We start from the raw sequence: 18,979 nt of genomic DNA, 5'->3' as shown, positions 1-18,979 counted from the left end.
CAGTTGGATCTCTTTCCTTTCTTACAATCATGAAGAACCCCATCAGCAAACACCCTAATAAAACTCTCACTCCTCTTCTCCTTCCCCTTTTTTTCCACATGATAACCATGTGCATGGCCGGGGACTCGCCGCCAATCTACCGTCCGTCTGAACAAATCACCCTTCAATGTGGCTCTTCCGGTACCAAACTCGGCCGATACCCCCGCTATTGGAATGGAGATATTGACACATCTTTTTTTCCATTCGGAGCAGCTGGTAACAAATCCATATCCAAAGAAGCACCTTCTCCCTCTTCTTCCGGCCAAGCGCCTTACAGCACAGCAAGGCTTTCCCGCTTTGAATTTACCTACACATTTCCACTCTCTTCCGTGTAAGTCTCATGAGAGCTGCACACTTGTTAATACATGTATCTAAGGTTTGAGGTTATAGAGTTCGAGTATGACTTTGTTTGTAAGCTACCAAAAGGTGTGTACGATAAGGAATGTAGCTAAACAATCCTGATAAACTATACTACTGTTATATTATCTGATATGGATACTTGGGATTGCATGATAAGGTTGAGTTCAATTAGGACTAACATTATGGGAAGTCTCCTAGTTGAACACCATTGCATAAGGTATAAATATAGGGTCCCTGCACTCTCAATTGACACGCAATAAAAGAGCCTCACGCCCCATAGTATTGAGCCATTGCATTCTGAGATTGACGAGTTGCAGAAGAAGCCTATCTCGATCGCATTCTAGCCGACATGGTTTCTACAGGTTAGTGGTTATTTGGTTTTAGTGAATCAGTTATGTATTAAACTAATCTTACATTTGGTATCAGAGCTTTCACATACCAATTAACCCTAAGATGAAAGCATCAAGAACAATTTTTTACTGCAGATTATGGACTGATGACAGGTTATCAGGGAATTCATGTATTAAGCATATATCAGCTAAAGCTGTTTGTGTTCAAATGCATATCTTCAAAAACTTGGACATCAGTAGTTGCACTAGAGTTTGATATGTAAACACTAATCATCTAAAGATGATCCGTTGTTTATATATCAAATTCTAAGTGGCAGAATGCTTCATTAAAACCATGAATGAGCACCGACATGACCACAAAACCACAAAGGTTTATAGTCATGATCAAAGTCAGGTTCGTTCATGGGATATGTTGGCATTGTGATAAAGAAAATTGTTCATAAATTTTAACATTCAAAGATGTTGAAACTGTGACATATGGATATGGGACTAAAGTTTAATTTCTTTGCATATTGCGGTTTTAAAGGTGTCAATCCAAGCTCCATGAATCTCAATACCATTGAGCCACTGACTGGAATGAATTATAAGAAGTGGAAGCAAGACCTTGAGATTGTTCTTGGGGTGATGGATATGGATTTGGCACTAAGGAGTGATGAACCACTGCTGCCCGATGAAGGATGCACAGCAAGTCAAAGGTCTAAGCATGAGAAATGGCAGAAAGCAAACAGAATCTCTCTCATGATTATCAGAAGGACCATGACTGATGTTGTGCGCGGGGGTTTCCCAGAAACATCCAAAGCCAAGGATCTTATGAAATCCATTGAAGAAAAATACAAGGAGTCCGAGAAGACCGAGACAGGTAACCTGATGAATTCTCTCACCACTATTAGATATGATGGAGTTGAAAGTGTTCGGGAATATATTCTCAAAGTGGTGGACATTGCTGGAAAATTGAAGATGCTTGAGGTACCAATTTCTGAGACCTTTTTGGTTCATGTAGTTATGAATTCTCTACCTGAAAGTTACACTCAGTTAAAAGTCTCATATAATGCACTGCAAGCTAAGTGGGACATCAATGAATTGATTTCCATATGTGTGGGTGAGGAAGTCAGAATTAAGAAAGAAAGGGCTGAATCAGTGAATTATGTCCAAAGCTACAACCAAAACCCCAAGCATGGTAACCATGATACTGTCAGAAAAGATGCTACCAGAAGTGCTTCCTCCTCTAAGAAAGTTTTTAAACCTAACAAACCAAGTATTTTCAAATGTTTTTTCTGCAAAAAGGCAGGCCACATGAAGAAAAATTGTCCAAAATACAAAGCTTGGCTTGCCAAGCAAGAAGTGAAAAAAGGTAAAAATGTTTTCGTTTGTTTTGAGTCTAATTCAGTTGACATACCTAGTAATGCATGGTGGCTTGACTCTGGCTCTTCTATTCATGTTACGAATTCATTGCAGGACTTCACAATAAGGAGAACACCAAATAAAGATGAAGTGAAGGTCTTGGTGGGCAATGGAAGAAGGGTTGAAGTCAAAGCCTTAGGAACTGTTAGACTTAAGTTAGAATTTGGTTTTCATTTGGATTTGGAAAATGTTGCTTATGTACCTTCCATGAGGAGGAAATTAGTATCGGTTTCAAAACTTGTTTTGCTAGGTTATTATTTTACATTAAATAAAATTGGCTTCAACATCTTTTACAATTCTTCTCACATTGGCACTGGTTCTATATGTGACGGGATGTTTCAGTTCAAATTAAGAGTTGAAAACGTGATTTTTAATGTTGAAAAGAATCATGAAAAACCACAACAGTCATCCCATCTTTGGCATAAAAGACTCGGACATGTTTCAAAACCGAGAATGGAACTTTTGATCAAAAGTGAAATTTTACCACCCTTGAATTTTAATGATTTCGAACTTTGTATAGAATGCATCAAGGGAAAAATGACTAATTCAAGAAAAGAAGGATCGACTAGAAGCAAACAACTTTTAGAGATCATTCATACAGATATTTGTGCCCCCTTTCCTACAAAAACAATCGATGGAAACAAGTACTTTATAACATTTATAGATGATTTTTCACGTTTCTGTTTTATATATTTAATCCCTGAGAAGTCAAAAGCTCTTGAAGTCTTTAAAATTTTTAAAACTGAAACTGAAAACCAATTGGAAAGGAAGATCAAAGTGGTTAGGTCTGATAGAGGAGGTGAGTACTATGGTAAGCAGAGTCAAACTGGCAGGCAACCAGGACCATTTGCATTGTATCTTCAAGATCATGGCATTGTAGCACAGTATACCACTCCTGGTACACCTGAGCAGAATGGAGTCTCGGAGAGAAGAAACAGAACCCTTATGGACATGGTTAGAAGCATGATGTGCAAGGTGAACTTGCCAAATTTTTTGTGGGGAGAAGCAGTCAAGACTGCTAACTACATTATTAACAGAGTGCCATCCAAAGCAGTTGTGAATACACCTTTTGAATTGTGGACAGGTAGGCGACCTAGCCTTAATCATTTACATATCTGGGGATGCAAGGCTGAAGCTAAGGTTTACAACCCTAATGGCAAGAAGCTTGATCCTAAGACACTCTCTTGTTATTTCGTGGGATATGCTGAGAGGTCTAAAGGTTTTAGGTTTTATTGTCCCAATCATGACATGAAAATTGTTGAGACTGGCAAAGCAATATTTATGGAACTAGGGATGGATGCTGAAAACTGTTCGAGGACAGAAGAATTTGTTTTTGAAGAACAAGGAGATATATGGGCTGAATATGACCAACAACAAACTGTACCCAAGTCAGTGGTTGAACTTCCAAATCACGTGGACCATAGCATGGGAAATGATGATTATTTAATTCAACATGGCAGCAACCACGCACTAGTGAATGGTAATGAAATTGAGGCATTATTAAATGATGAACAACATGAAGATAATGAGGAAGGGCACGTGGAAAATGCAGCTGCAAATGGCAGCCATGTGAACCGACAAGAGCACCGACAAGAGCACCGTCAAGAGCACCGACTGGAGCACCGACTAGAGCAGCATGCAAATGTTTATGGAGAGCACGTGGAGATGGTTGAGGTGAATGGCAATGAACACCGACACGATGGTATGGGTATTAGTGAGGTTGCACCGCTTGTGAGGAAATCGAGTAGGGTAAGAAAATCCACTTTAAGTTCAGATTTTGTATATATGGCAGAATTAGACTTTAATATGTCACAGTTTAATGATCCTGGGAGTTACAAAGAAGCAACCTCAAACATTCATGCAGATAAGTGGATGGATGCAATGAGGAGTGAGTTGTCCTCGATGGAGGAAAACAAAGTTTGGAGCTTGGTAGAGTTAAAAGAAGGAATAAAACCCATAGGTTGTAAATGGGTTTTTAAAACCAAAAGAGACTCAAATGGAAATGTGGAAAGACACAAAGCAAGGCTTGTTGCCAAGGGTTTTACACAGAAAGAGGGCATTGACTACAAAGAAACATTTAGTCCAGTGTCTACTAAAGATGCATTCAGAGTCATCATGGCAATGGTAGCACACTATGATTTGTTTTTACATCAAATGGATGTAAAAACAGCCTTCTTAAATGGTGAATTAGAGGAGGATATTTATATGGTACAACCTGAGGGCTTCAAAGAAGAAGGGAAAGAAAATATGGTATGTAAACTGAATAAATCAATTTACGGTTTAAAACAGGCATCTAGGCAGTGGTATTTGAAGTTTCATCATGTTGTTAAGGAGCATGGGTTTACAGAAAATCCATCTGATGCTTGTATATATTTGAAAGTCAGTGGGAGCACTTATATCATATTAGTGCTCTATGTGGATGATATTCTTTTAGCAGCAAATTGTTCTAGCCTATTGGATGAAACTAAGTCTTTCTTGCAGTACAAGTTTGAAATGAAAGATTTGGGTGAAGCTTCGTATGTCTTGGGAATTGAAATCAAAAGAGATAGAGAGAGAGGACTTCTGGGACTATCGCAGAAAGGGTACATAGACAAAGTGTTAAAAAGATTCAATATGGCATCATGTGGAACCACAGAAATGCCAATTTCGAAGGGTGATAAACTGAGCAAAGAACAAAGTCCAAGAAACGAGATTGAAAGGGAGAACATGAAGGACAAACCATATGCTTCATTAGTGGGAAGTTTGATGTATGTTCAGGTCTGTACAAGGCCTGACCTTGCATTTACCATTAGTGTTCTAGGGAGATTTCAGTCCAACCCTGGAGAAGCACATTGGAATGCAGGGAAAAGGGTTATGAGATACCTTCAAAGAACTAAATCTCACATGCTCATTTACAAGAAAAGTAAACGTTTGGTTTTGGAAGGTTATAGTGATGCTGACTTTGCAGGATGTCCTGATGATTTAAAATCAACTTCGGGTTTTGTCTTCACTATGGCAGGAGGAGCTGTGTCGTGGAAAAGTTCTAAACAAGATATAGTTGCAGCCTCAACTATGGTTGCTGAGTACTTGTCATGTTGTGAAACAGTCAATCAGGCAATGTGGATGAAAAATTTTATTACAGGATTGAGAGTGGTAGACTCAATTCAAATGCCTATTCAGATATTCTGTGATAACAATGCAGCCATCTTTTTCTCTAAGAACAACAAAAGGTCAACTGCAACAAGGAATTTGGAGATTAAATATCTCATTGCTCGAGAAAAGGTAATGGCAGGACTTGTTAAGATTGATTACTTGGCAACTGGTTCTATGATTGCAGATCCTTTGAATAAGCCGGTGCCAGCTGCAGTGTTCAAAGGGCATGTTGCTAAAATGGGTGTGCTAGCAGGTTTTGAAGCTGTGGAATAGTGGGAGTCGTGTTTGTTCAATTTGTTAAGTTCTAATTTAGCATGTTTAGATTTATGCATTGAGAATAAGGTTATATTTATAACTAATAAAGATGTTGCTGTTGGTTGTTCAAAGTTCCCTTAAAGCATACAGCATTAGTTATAATGATATGTTTTAATACATGAATATCAATCTGAGTTATTGTTTAAAGATTAACAACCATTGAGGTTTCTTATGAAGCATGAAGAAAGCCTACGTTGGTAGTCATAAGGAGGACCACATGTCAAATGTGTTTAAATATATATGTACAGTCACATTTACATATTTCCATGTCTTGTTGGAGTTTCATGTATGGTATGGTTTCATGAAGTGATTATGGGGATGCTGTTCTGGAGATGAGCATATAATTCCTTATAGTTCTTTATGAATACTCTGCAATGACAGAAACTGGATTTTCAGGTTTATGTTCAACTCTAAACTCATGGCCACTTAAGTATAATCTCTCTTCAGTATTACTATGATTAACAAGTGTTGGCTCTAGTGGGAGAATATAAGTCTCATGAGAGCTGCACACTTGTTAATACATGTATCTAAGGTTTGAGGTTATAGAGTTCGAGTATGACTTTGTTTGTAAGCTACCAAAAGGTGTGTACGATAAGGAATGTAGCTAAACAATCCTGATAAACTATACTACTGTTATATTATCTGATATGGATACTTGGGATTGCATGATAAGGTTGAGTTCAATTAGGACTAACATTATGGGAAGTCTCCTAGTTGAACACCATTGCATAAGGTATAAATATAGGGTCCCTGCACTCTCAATTGACACGCAATAAAAGAGCCTCACGCCCCATAGTATTGAGCCATTGCATTCTGAGATTGACGAGTTGCAGAAGAAGCCTATCTCGATCGCATTCTAGCCGACATGGTTTCTACAGGTTAGTGGTTATTTGGTTTTAGTGAATCAGTTATGTATTAAACTAATCTTACATTCCGGCCCAAAGTTCATCCGCTTGTATTTCTACCCAGCTTCATACGCCCCCAACTTCAACCGATCCCAAGCCCTCTTCTCAGTCAAAGCCGGTGGCTTTACCCTTCTCCACGACTTCAACGCTTCAGTCACGGCTGATGCTTCTGGCTCGGATACCATATACAAAGAGTTCTGCCTCCACGCTGAGGCAGGACAGAATTTGAATATCACGTTCACTCCAAGCAAAGCAAGCCCAGATGCCTACGCGTTTATCAATGGGATTGAAATTAACTCCATGCCCCCATATCTTTACTACACTTCACCCCAGAGCCCGGATGGGGTTGCTTATGTAGGCAGTGAAAAGACGATTCGCATCGACGACAAAACTGCTCTGGAGATGGTGTACCGAATCAATATCGGTGGAACGCAGCTCAATCCCGATCAGGACCCAGCTGCTATGCACCGCAAGTGGGATGGTTTGAGAGACGAGTACAACTACTTCGACGATTTAAGGCTTAGTAATTTTCCGCGAAACAATAGCATTCAGCTAAACTTTTCTAAAATACCAGAGTACTCTGCTCCGGAAGAAGTTTACCAAACCGGCCGCTCAATCGATTTAAGTTTACTAAGCAACGACAGCAACAGCGACATCGACGGGTACAATATTCTCACCTGGGAATTCCCTGTGGATTCAATGTTTGCTTACTTGGTTAGGCTTCATTTTTGTGAGTTTGATGCTTATGTTACGATGCCCGGAGACCGGGTATTTAACATCTACATCGCCAATCAATCCGCTGAGAAAATGGCGGATATAATCAAGTGGACTGGTGGAAATGGAATACCAGTGTACAGAGACTACGTTGTGTTCATGTCGAAGAAAGTCAATCTCTTTCTTGCACTGGAAGCGGATTTTTTGCATGGGTACAAAGAGGTAATCTTGAACGGACTCGAAATGTTCAAACTCAGTGCAAATCGGAATCTCGCTGGACCAAGCCCTGACCGACCTCCTATAGCCCCAGCAAAGGGGACACCATCAAAACCTAGCACCAGATCAAGAACTCCTTTGCTTGCCACGGTTGTCGGTGTAGCTTGCGGAATACTTGGACTCTCTGTCCTTGGGTTCTTGGTTTTTAGGCGGCGGCGGAAAGTCAAGGGCACTGCCTCAGATGGGTCATCATCTTTACCCACACATTTGTGTCGTTACTTTTCACTGGCGGAGATCAAAGCCGCCACCCAAAACTTCAGCCAGAGTTTCATTGTTGGTGTAGGCGGCTTCGGTCACGTGTACAAAGGGCATATCGACGGCGGGGCCACTCCCGTTGCTATCAAACGGCTGAAACCCGAGTCATCGCAAGGAGCCCGCGAGTTCAAGACGGAAATCGAGCTGCTCTCACAACTTAGACACCGTTATTTGGTGTCTCTCATTGGGTATTGTACTGATAAAAATGAGATGATTTTGGTGTATGATTACATGGCACGTGGGACCCTCGCTGATCACCTCTACCACACTGACAACCCACCTCTCTCCTGGGGACAACGGCTCCAAATTTGCATTGGCGCCGCGCGAGGCTTGAGCTACCTTCACAGCGATGCGCAGGGCACTATCATCCACCGTGATGTGAAGAGCACAAACATTTTATTGGATGAGAAATGGGTGGCCAAGGTTTCGGATTTCGGATTGTCGAAAGTGGGCAAGGCCACCATGTCCAAGACCCACATCAGCACGGCCGTGAAAGGTAGTTTCGGGTATCTAGACCCAGAATATTACCGACGTCAACAACTGACGGTGAAGTCCGATGTGTACTCATTCGGTGTAGTGTTGTGTGAAGTACTGTGCGCAAGACCAGCTGTGGTGCATACAGCGGAGACGAGGAACTTGGCTGAGTGGACCAAGAGTTGTTATCGCGACGGGGAACTTGATCAAATCATCGATCCGAACATGATGGGTAAGATTGAAACCGAGTGTTTGAACAAGTATGTGGAAATTGCTATGAGTTGCATCAATGACAGTGGGATGGAAAGGCCGTCAATGAACGACGTTGTGAGGGGGCTTGAGTTTGCATTGCAACAACATCAGAACTGCGGTGAAAGGAACAACGAGGATGCCTTTGCTAGCGTGCCAGGTTGCGCTACTAATGAATCCGTTCAGTGCATATCTGAGACGATCTTCTCAGAGATCAACGATCCGAATGGAAGATGATGAGCAACATTAGGAGTAATCTAGCTAGACCTAAGACTTAAGGGCTATGGGTATGCCTGACAATGATACGAGTATGTTTTTTTCTTATCTATTGTGTTTGAACCCAATTGAATGTTGAATCACTTGCAGTGCCTGCCATTGCTTTATATTGCAGAACTATTTCTACAAACAAACTGCACTTACGACTACACAATTGCGGGAGAAACTTAAAAGTGCTTCTAGATAGAAGCGTTTTCTAAACAAGCACATGCCAAGTGCTTCTCCAAAAAGCACTCCCAACCCTTTTTCCAAGAAACACACTGATTTTAGTAAGAGAAATTATATTCACACACCACAAATTACTTCTCGCACACCTTTTTAATTTTTTAATATATTCTACACACCATTAACACTTGATAGAAAAATATTAAAAAATTAAAAGGATATGGGAGAAGTAAATTAGAGTGTGTGAATATAATCTACCTTGTGTATTTTCAATAAAAGCACTTGTCAACAAAAGTGCTTACAAAAATAGTTTCATACGATCCCCAATTTGGCTGGAATATGCTCCATTACAACTTACGGACAAGAGAATTTTCCTGTTAAACGCAACAGAAGTTACTACTGATATAACCAGTAAATCATCATTTTGCAAGAGTACAATGTTATACCACTTGTAACCAACACGAGACTACGTTCCTGTCAAAATTTTCAAAACATTTTATCCAATTCCAAAATAAAGGGGAATGTTGAGAAAAAACTTAGAGTACACAAGTAAACAAATTACTTGTATTACACACACAAAATATTACAACACTTAAAAGGACACAAAGACACACTTTAGAAGCAATGACACTCACTCACTTTCTAGAGACAAACTCTAGATCACTCACACTCCTCACAAGACTACTTTTACTTCTCACTCACACTTGGTTGCTTGCTTGCTTGATTACTTCTTTCTTGTTGGTTGATTGCTTTCACAACATCACACGGTGTTTGACGACTACAATTGCCCATCACCTTTGGGCTTTGCATGGCAGCCACACAATTGTACAAGCTGCTAGAGCTTTCTAGCACATGATTATACACACATCCACCGACTTAATAAGATAATGCTAGAATTATCTAGCATATTGACATGTCTGCCTGCTGCATCGACTTTGGTGCTTGGATTTGTGTGGAATGGGCTGGGGTTGGGCTCTTTTAACACTCCCCCTCAACACCAGCTCATTCTTTTCTCCATGCTGAGTTGACGACGAAACTTTTCAAACTTGCCAGTACTCAAACCTTTAGTGAACAAGTCCGCAACTTGTTCATCTGTATTGATTTGTCTCACTCAATCTCTTCTTGCAAGACCTTCTCTCTAATGAAATGATAGTGTACCTCCACATGTTTAGTTCTTGCATGAAAGACTGGATTTTCCGCCAAGCGAATTGCCGATTGGTTATCACAGTACAATGGTACTGGATAATCTACTGGTTGATGTAGATCACTCGTCAATTGTACTAGCCATGCATTCTCTTGAGCTGCCATTGTTGCTGCTCTATTCTCAGCTTCAGTGGTTGATAATGAGACCGTCGACTGTCTCTTGCTACACCAAGAAATTGTTCCGGAACCAAGCTTAAACACATACCCAGTTGTTGATCTCCTGGTGTCGTGATCTCCTGCATAGTCAGCATCACAGTAACCAACTAACTTGCAATCTTCACCTTTCTTGTAGAAAAGACCATATTCAACCGTACTCTTCACATATCTCAGTATTCATCGAACTGCTTCCAAGTGAGGCTTCTTTGGATTTTACATGTACCGACTCATCACACCAACTGCATAAGAAATGTCAGGTCGAGTCAAGGTTAAGTAGATCAGACTACCTACCAATTGTCGATACATCGTCGCATCTTCCAAATATTTTCCTTCATATGCACACATTTTGGCATTTGGCTCCATCGGCATCGAAATCAACTTGCATTCGAGCATTCTGAACCTCTTCTACAAATCTTTGGCATACTTCTGTTGACAGAGAAATATTCCTTCTTGTGTGCGATCAACCTCTAGACCAAGGAAGTGCTTGAGTTGACCAAGTTCCTTCATCTGGAAACGGACTGATAAATTTTCCTTCGTCCGAAGAATTTCTACCTCATCATCACCGGTTATGATTAAGTCATCCACATACACTAACACGATAGCTAGCTTTCCTTCATTGGCTTTGACAAACAAGCTGGAATCTGTAGGTGTTACTGAATAACCACTTTGTGTTAGAAATTCAGCAATCTTACCATACCACGCCCTGGGTGCTTGTTTCAATCCGTAGAGTGCTTTCCGCAGTTTACACACATATTCAGGATGATCTTGGCTCTGAAATCACATTGGTTGGATCATGTAGATCTCCCGATCCAGCTCTCCATGAAGAAAAGCATTCTTCACATCCATCTGCCATAGATTCCAGTCTTTGTTGGCTGCAAGTCCAAGTAGGACTCATACTGTTGTAAGTTTTGCCACTGGACTAAACGTTTCATCATAGTCTAGTCCGTACTGTTGAGAGAAACCACGAGCTACCAATCGTGCCTTGTACCTCTCGATTGACCCATCTGGACGACACTTTATCTTGTAAACCCACTTGCATGATATGGGTTTCACATTTCTTGGCTTTGGCACGATATCCCAAGTCTGATTTTGCTGAAGTGCATCGATCTCTTCTTTCATAGCTGCCATCCACTCAGAACTATGTGATGCTTCTTCGAACGTCTCAGGCTCTGTTGCTTCTTCAATTATGGCTGCATTGGCGTATCCTTCGTGTTCTTGTTGACCTTCGGAGTTGAGATTGTGGAGTTGATTTTTCCGTTTCACTAGGCCCACCTTCTTCGTTTTGTTGTTGATACACGCCAGTTCGCCAAGGATTCTAAGCCACTATTTGTTCGACATCATCGCCATTTGGATCTCCTGATTCATCTGAACTTGGTTGGAATTGGATAGTATCCTCCATCATCTTCTGTTGCAGCTTTTCTCCAAACTCTCTGGAGTCTGGTAGCACATCCTTCTCTGAGGACCACCAAGAAGACGCTTCATCAAACACCACATCTCGTGAAGTGTAACATCTTCCACTTGTTGGATCGCAACATTTCCACCCCTTTCTTTGGTTGTCGTATCCCACAAAGATACATCTAACAACTTTCTTGTCACACTTGCTCCGTAAATGATCAGGAACAAATACATAACATACACAGCCAAATACTCCAAAGTAACTAACTGTAGGTTTCATATCCTACAGTTTTTCAAAGGGTGAGACAAATTCTAACCTCGGTTGAGGAAGTCTGTTGATCACAAAGGCTGCAGTCCTCATTGCTTCAGCCCAAAACCTTCCTGGTACATTCTTTGCATGTAGCATACTTCGACAAACTTCTGCAAGATGTCGGTTCTTTCTCTCAGCTACACCATTTTGTTGCGGTGTGTTGGCACACGTGTATTGATGACGTATTCGGCATTCCCTTAGGTATTGAGAGAACTCACTTGAGCTATATTCTCTTCCATTATCTGTGCGCATGTAACAGATCTTCTTTCCCACTTCTCCTTCGGTTGACTCTCTGAACTCTTTAAACTTTGAGAATGTGTCAGATTTTTCTTTCATAAAGAAAACCCACACATACCTTGAGAAGTCATCAATGAATGTCACCATGTACCGCATACCACTAATTGACGGTTGCTTAACTGGTCCGAACACATCAGAGTGAACTAACTCTAATGGTTATTTTGCTTTAAACTTCAATTCCTCATATGGCAATTGGTGTGCTTTACCATACTGGCATCCCGCACATACTGTGTCTGTTCGCACGTCAAGTTGAGGAAGCCCCTTAAGCATCGACTTTTTCACCATCACACTTAGCTTGGAATAGCTAACGTGACCTAACTGCATGTGCCATAGATCAGGTCTCTCATTTTTCCTTGTCCTATCTACATATGCAGATTCTGCTGACATTACGTAAGCTGACTCCAATCGTCGCCCCTCCATTGTTGGTATTTCTGAGATTTTGAGGTCACGATACATCTTCACATCTTGTGGACCGAATAAGACATAGTGGCCTGATGATGTCAATTAGGCCACATATAGCAATTTTTTTTTCATTCCTAGGACATGATAAACATCTTAAAGTGGCACCTGGTTAGAATTATATCGAGGCGTAACTATTGTCTTACCGATGTGAGCTATCGGTAACCTTGAGTTATCGGCTGTCACCACCACACGACCTCCATTGTATTCAGATAGGTTTTGCAACTATCACCCGTCATATGATTTGAGCAGCCCGAATCTACGATCCAATCATTTTTGTAGTCAATCCGTTCTTGTGTTGTTACCGTGAGGGCTAATTCTTTTTCCTCCGTAGCGAATAATGCTTCAGCATCCCAACCATCTTCACTATTCTCCTTCGAACTGGAAGTAGCAGTATTACTTTCAACAGGCTCTTTCTTGGTCCAACAATCTTTCGCCATGTGGCCCATCTTCCCACAGTTGTAACACTCACCATCAAACTTTCTACTATTACCGCGATTCTTCGAAGCTCTCCCTGGACGAGAGCCTCCATTTCCTTGGTGACTTTTCACCTTGTCTCCATCATTTTTAGATCCACTACCAGTGTACCGCTTGAAAGTGCCTTTGCTTTTGCTGGTGTAGAGCGCTTCCTCTTCACCCTTCAGCGAGACTCCTCCCACTTGCTTGGCCATAGCTTCTTGACCTGCAAGCAAATTTTCAAACTCAACAAGCGATGGTTGTGTCGGCCATCCCTGTATAGCGACAACAAACCCTCGATATTCGGGTCTCAAACCATGGATAATTATTCTTTTCATCCTGGTTTCCCCAATAGGTGCTGTTGGATCTAACTCTGAAATTTCGCGGCATATCGACTTCACCTTGTGAAAGTACTGGGCAATCATCATGTCGCGTTGCGCCATCGATAGCAGCTAGTTCTCTAGAAGTTGCAGCCTTGTATCATTCTTCTTTGAAAATAGTGTAACAAAAGTGTCGCATGCTTCCTTTGGCGTTTTGGCATCCCGGATGTGCTCCAACATTTCTTCTTCAATTGTAGTCTTTAAAGCAAACATCGTTTTGCCTGCTTTAATTTTCCACTTTCGCAAGATGCCATTGGCATCTTCTACCGCCGGTTGTGTAACCTCACCACCACCGACAACCTCCCAAAGGTCCTGACCTTGTAAGTAAGACTCCATACATGTTGCCCACGTATTGTAGTTTTTGTTGTTGAGCTTCTTGATTTCTCCAACTACTTGAAGGTCACCCATCGTGCCGACAAGACTTCGACTATACCGATCAAGCGTGACTAACAAACTTGCAGAGTACCAAACTCCTCACGACTCAAGATAGCTCCACCAAGAATGATCCCTGACCGTCCTACTCTGATACCAATTGTTGAGAAAAAACTTAAGAGTACACAAGTAAACAAATTACTTGTATTACACACACAAAATATTACAACACTCAAAATGACACAAAGACACACTTTAGAAGCAATGACACTCACTCACTTTCTAGAGACAAACTCTAGATCACTCACACTCCTCACAAGACTACTCTTACTTCTCACTCACACTTGGTTGCTTGCTTGCTTGATTACTTCTTTCTTGTTGGTTGATTGCTTTCACAACATCACACACCTATTTATAGGTGGTGTTTGCCGACTACAATTGCCCGCCACCTTTGAGCTTTGCATGGCAGCCACACAATTGTACAAGCTGCTAGAGCTTTCTAGCACATGATTATACAAACACATCCACCGACTTAATAAGATAATGCTAGAATTATCTAGCATATTGACATGTCTGCATGCTGCACCGACTTTGGTGCTTGGATTTGTGTGGAATGGCTGGTGTTGGGCTCTTTTAACAAATAACACTCGTTCGTTCAAACTCTCGCAAAGTCAATCAGGCACCTACATTAAGATTCGTAAGTTTCTAACGAATAACTAAGCCTTGCACTGCCTGTGATCCATCGTCAGCTATCCTGTTAGCTCGAATGGTGCTGATAACGTTTGCAATATTACCCTGACAATGAGAAACTCTGTCAATATATGATTACATAATGAATGGATAATGCAATACAAAGAGTGGTTTGTTATACGGTAGCAATGAATCGGTTCTTAGTGGGCAGTTAATAATGAAAAAGCGGCTGAAGTTACTTACCCCTTCAAGTTGCTCACTTTGTTCTTCCCCAAATACTCTCTCATTACAGCGGCTGCGGATGAAAGGCCAATTCAGTTCAACAACAAAGAAGCCTAAAAGAAAGAATAAACAAATATATGCATCTTTGTGCGTACGCAGAAGGTACGAAACACAAACTAACCTCACAATCACCAATTGATTCATCTGGTCCATTTTACAGTGCATCAACTTCGTCATCATTAATCTGCCAAAAAGAAGTGCACAAGCATAATTAACCATGATGTCATATTATAACTTCTGGGACGAGAAAGGTAAGCCAACCTAACCTGAAGAGTATCTCTGATAGCACCGTAAGGAATCCATCCAGATTCATCAGAACCAAGATCCATCAAGGAAATCAACCTCATCTTAGTTATGCAGTTTTCATGGACAAGACATATAACATTTCAGAAAGCATAATTTAGACAAACAGAAAAATGTATATAATCCGAAGAAAACAGAGTCAGATGAAACTAAACTTTACCGTAGCTTTTCAGTAAATCCGAATTTGCAGCCTGCAACTCCAAGTAAGCATCGAGCCTCTTAGTCAGAAAGATCTTCATAAGCTGATATGCCAATGCATGCTTAGCATCCTTCTCCAGTTGCTCTACAGCAGGCATATTTAGCAAGTCACACTGCAGCATAACAAAACCAACATATCAGTTATCTAAATGCCTAATGGAAGGGGGGAATTTGATCATCGTCAGAGCCAAATTAATGTCAAGCACCCAGTTGTTTTGAAGTGATGATATTACACCAGCACTCCGTCGTGTTTATACAGATATTATATGTAACTGCAGAGGAAGCATAGTAGCTTCTTCAAAATGCCAGAAAAACAATAATGTCCGTAAAGAGTCGATTCTAAACTCCACCACATAAAAATAGAATGTTTCTTAACAAGAAAAAGAAACATACTTTGTAAAGGATGAACAGTCACCAAAGAGAAACAAGGACTAAAGAATTAGTTTAAAAAAATCTTTCAAATTCCACAAGATCCAACAAAAATACATGAAACATGTCTGAGGCTTTCACAAATTCCACAATTGTGCGTACAGCTTCCTCTTTGGTCAGGAATTTGAAAGACTCCTTTGCCAAGCTAAAAATACAACAGAAAATATAATTAATTGTTCTTAAAACAAATCGAGTAGAGACATGTACATATAGAAAAAAGATTACAAAGCATACTTTTTGTGTTCTTTCAGAACATTAGCGATGGTCAGAAATGACTGCCTCTGATCAGAGATCCCAATATTCCACTCTTTCAAAAAAATTTCCACATTTTTTAATGAAGGGATGACATGTTCAGTGACCTTCCCATGGATAGCCAAATTAAGAGCACTCAAGTAGACTAAGAACCAGCTATATGGGTTCTCCAGTAGGTTGTACAGATTGAACAAACTGTAAAAAAAACGAAAATGGTCAGAAGTACATTCAAAATTATAAAAAAAAAAGTTAGTCATGATCACAATGGTATCATACATCTTTAAGCGCAATGCAGGCTTGTCACTTGGTTTTTGAGTAATCTTTGAGGATATAAGTTCTGCCATCTCCAGTGCTTCATCTTGACTTTCAGACTTCGTAACAACATTGCAGATGACAGTGAATATGCACTCAAGATCTGGAAGGAAAAAAAAAACATGAATTTGTGTATGATGAGCATTGACAAAACCGTTAAGATGTCATTTAATTGTCGTTTTTAATTGAATAAGTTGACACTAAGTCCATATCATGCATGCAATACTGATAATAAGAACATTTTAAAGAATATTAGTAATTTCGATTTTTACAATGGTAAGCATCTTAGTAATTGACCAAAAACACATGCAGAATTTTGAAGGAATTAGGCTTAAGGAACTTCAAGCAAATATTGATATAATAGTGGATGAACGAGAATTGGAAGAAAAACCTCTGCACCGTCGTGCAATGCAATACTAAGCCTCTTTATCCATTTAAAGAGTACAAAAACATCTAACAATACAGATTGTACCTTTTGCCGAGACCTTTGCAATATGACCTCAGCCGAAGTTATTTTTTCATTTCAACAACCAAATAATTTTAGGTAGATGTCAACTTCAGCGACTAACTTCATCATGATTCATGTTGATTATTCATCGTTCGGGACGTATCTCCATCACACTCTCTCGATAGCAAATAAGAAGATATACATCCAATATGAGTGACAGGAAAAAGAATGGAAACTGCTCTAGTGACGCATCAACGCAAGTCCTTTTCATTTCTTTGTTAACTTTTTTTTTTTTTTCCACAACGACTTTGAACAGACGAATCGAAATACTTCACGATTTGCATGCAACAAATCAATCACAATTATTGTACTCATGCAACAAAACAAAACCAATTGTATTTTCCAAATGTATATTAGTGAATGACATGTAGGCTTGTATTATTTCCATTTCAATATTTGTCAAGTACGGTCAGCGTTGTACCAAAGTCCTACAGGTTTATTCTTGAATTGGGCTGGAGGGTTTTCTGGTTTCCTTCAGAGTATAAGGCCGACTCAAGAATTTGAGGGTCAAAACAAGTCCATCAAATCTAGAGTACGTTCGACCGTGATGATATGGGATACTTTTGCTATTGACAAAATAGTGGATGTGGCATGGCGAGGCTTTGCTCTTTGGCGACGACATCAGTGAAAGGTTGTTGAAACTTCTCGAGCTATTCAGATAGGGCAACGATGTTGAGCTTGGATTTGACTTAGACTCCTCCGTCTAGATTATACGGTTCTGCAGGGAGAGCGTCGTGCTATAGTGATATGTTACAGCTCATCGTTGAACCTTCTGTTTCAATCTTTTGCATCGCAGAAGTGGTGCGCAACCTTTGCATTTAAATGGTCCTTCAGAGCACTACTCCTCATCGACTCATCCATGCGTGGCAGCTTCAGTGTAAAGCGTCAATATCGTATCAACTGTTATGAGGTATTTGCCGAATGACTTTGTGACCTTGACAACAGTTGAGGATAAGTACTCAAGAGCAATGTTAGGCAAGCAACCATGCAAAGATTTCGGGCAATCAGTTCCAGATCAGAAGTTTGATTCTAGCTTTGTTCTAACATTGACATGTGTCGTGTTGTGATTGGCTTCTGATGTCAACACATGTCGTGCTATGATTAGCTTCTGATGTCGACACGTATCGTGCTGTGATTGGTCTCCTGGTTGGAAGGAAACTCTTCTGGGTCGTTAACGGTATAACGTTGACCGGTGCTCGGTAGTTTCGGGATTGGTCAAGTATGGTACAAACAGTGCTCCCCTAAGTTCCCAAGTGAGGGAAGCTCCTCGGTTGGGGACTTGCAAGATCCAAGCCGCTGAGTAATCACGAAACTTCTAAGTACCGAAGTGTAGTATTGTTTTCACTTGCCTTTTCTGTCTCATAGGTAGATGTGGTATCTTCTCTGGAAGTATTTTTCCTCCATCCAGGGGTGGTATCTTTAACCAGTGGAGATGTACAAGGTAATGTATCAATTTTACTTGAAGCTTACTTGTAGTTTCAGGCTTGGTCAAACGCGATACAGACCATGTAGTAGGAGTCCCCTAAGTCGCCAAGTTAGGAGATTTGCCGAAAGAAGTAACAAACAAGGTAAGCAATCAGAGTTCCAAGCAATCAATCCCAAATCAGAAGTTTGATTTCGAGTTCCGGCTGATTGTTCTCATTCTCTCTATCTTGCAGGCAGCAAGAAGGATAAAGAGAAGAAAAATGAGAAGAGATGATATGAGATACTTTTGCTTTTGAAGAAGTAACTTTCCACAAGCTTATTCTTGAACTGGTCTGAAGGGTTTTCTGGTTTCCTCCAGAGTATAAGGCCGACTCAAGAATTTGAGGGTCAAAACAAGTCCATCAAATCAAGAGTGCGTTCGACCTTAATGATATGTGATACTTTTGTTGTTGACAAAGTAATAGATGAATCGGCACGTGTTCTGTTGCGCTTGTCTCCACATGCTTCTTTGTATCCTTCTCACTTGCCCTATCTGTTCCTCAGGCATATGTGGTATCTTTTCTGGAAGCATAAGATGTTGAAGATGAGTACTCGAGAGCAATGCCAGGTAAGTAATCGGGCAACGAGTTCCAGGTAATCAG

General features: G+C 40.5%; 2 protein-coding genes across 9 annotated transcripts in view; one reads left to right on the top strand and one right to left on the bottom strand.

The window, feature by feature from the left end:
• The window catches only part of LOC126610306 (receptor-like protein kinase FERONIA), a 42,084-nt gene continuing 23,105 nt past the window's right edge, over positions 1–18,979 (top strand). Inside the window, exons 1-2 of the mRNA XM_050278328.1 lie at positions 1–363; positions 6,528–6,768. Of these exons, the coding sequence (XP_050134285.1) occupies positions 30–363; positions 6,528–6,768 (575 nt within the window). The 5' untranslated portion in view covers positions 1–29. The remainder of the gene's footprint in view (positions 364–6,527; positions 6,769–18,979) is intronic.
• LOC126610310 (uncharacterized) overlaps positions 14,590–18,979 on the bottom strand; it is a 31,208-nt gene continuing 26,818 nt past the window's right edge. For 3 of the 8 annotated variants that reach the window (XM_050278352.1, XM_050278351.1, XM_050278350.1), the window contains exon 8: positions 15,051–15,095. In XM_050278352.1, coding sequence (XP_050134309.1) covers positions 15,066–15,095 — 30 coding nt within the window. In that variant the 3' untranslated portion in view covers positions 15,051–15,065. Of the gene's footprint in view, positions 14,735–15,050; positions 15,096–18,979 lie in introns of those variants that run through there. The other 5 variants (XM_050278348.1, XM_050278346.1, XM_050278341.1 and 2 more) reach the window with 3 other exon arrangements.

This window comes from Malus sylvestris, chromosome 17, assembly GCF_916048215.2.
Source record: "Malus sylvestris chromosome 17, drMalSylv7.2, whole genome shotgun sequence".
NCBI classification, from domain to species: Eukaryota; Viridiplantae; Streptophyta; class Magnoliopsida; order Rosales; family Rosaceae; genus Malus; species Malus sylvestris.
Note: the sequence above shows the minus strand (reverse complement) of the source record. Positions and strands in the feature narration are given on the sequence as shown.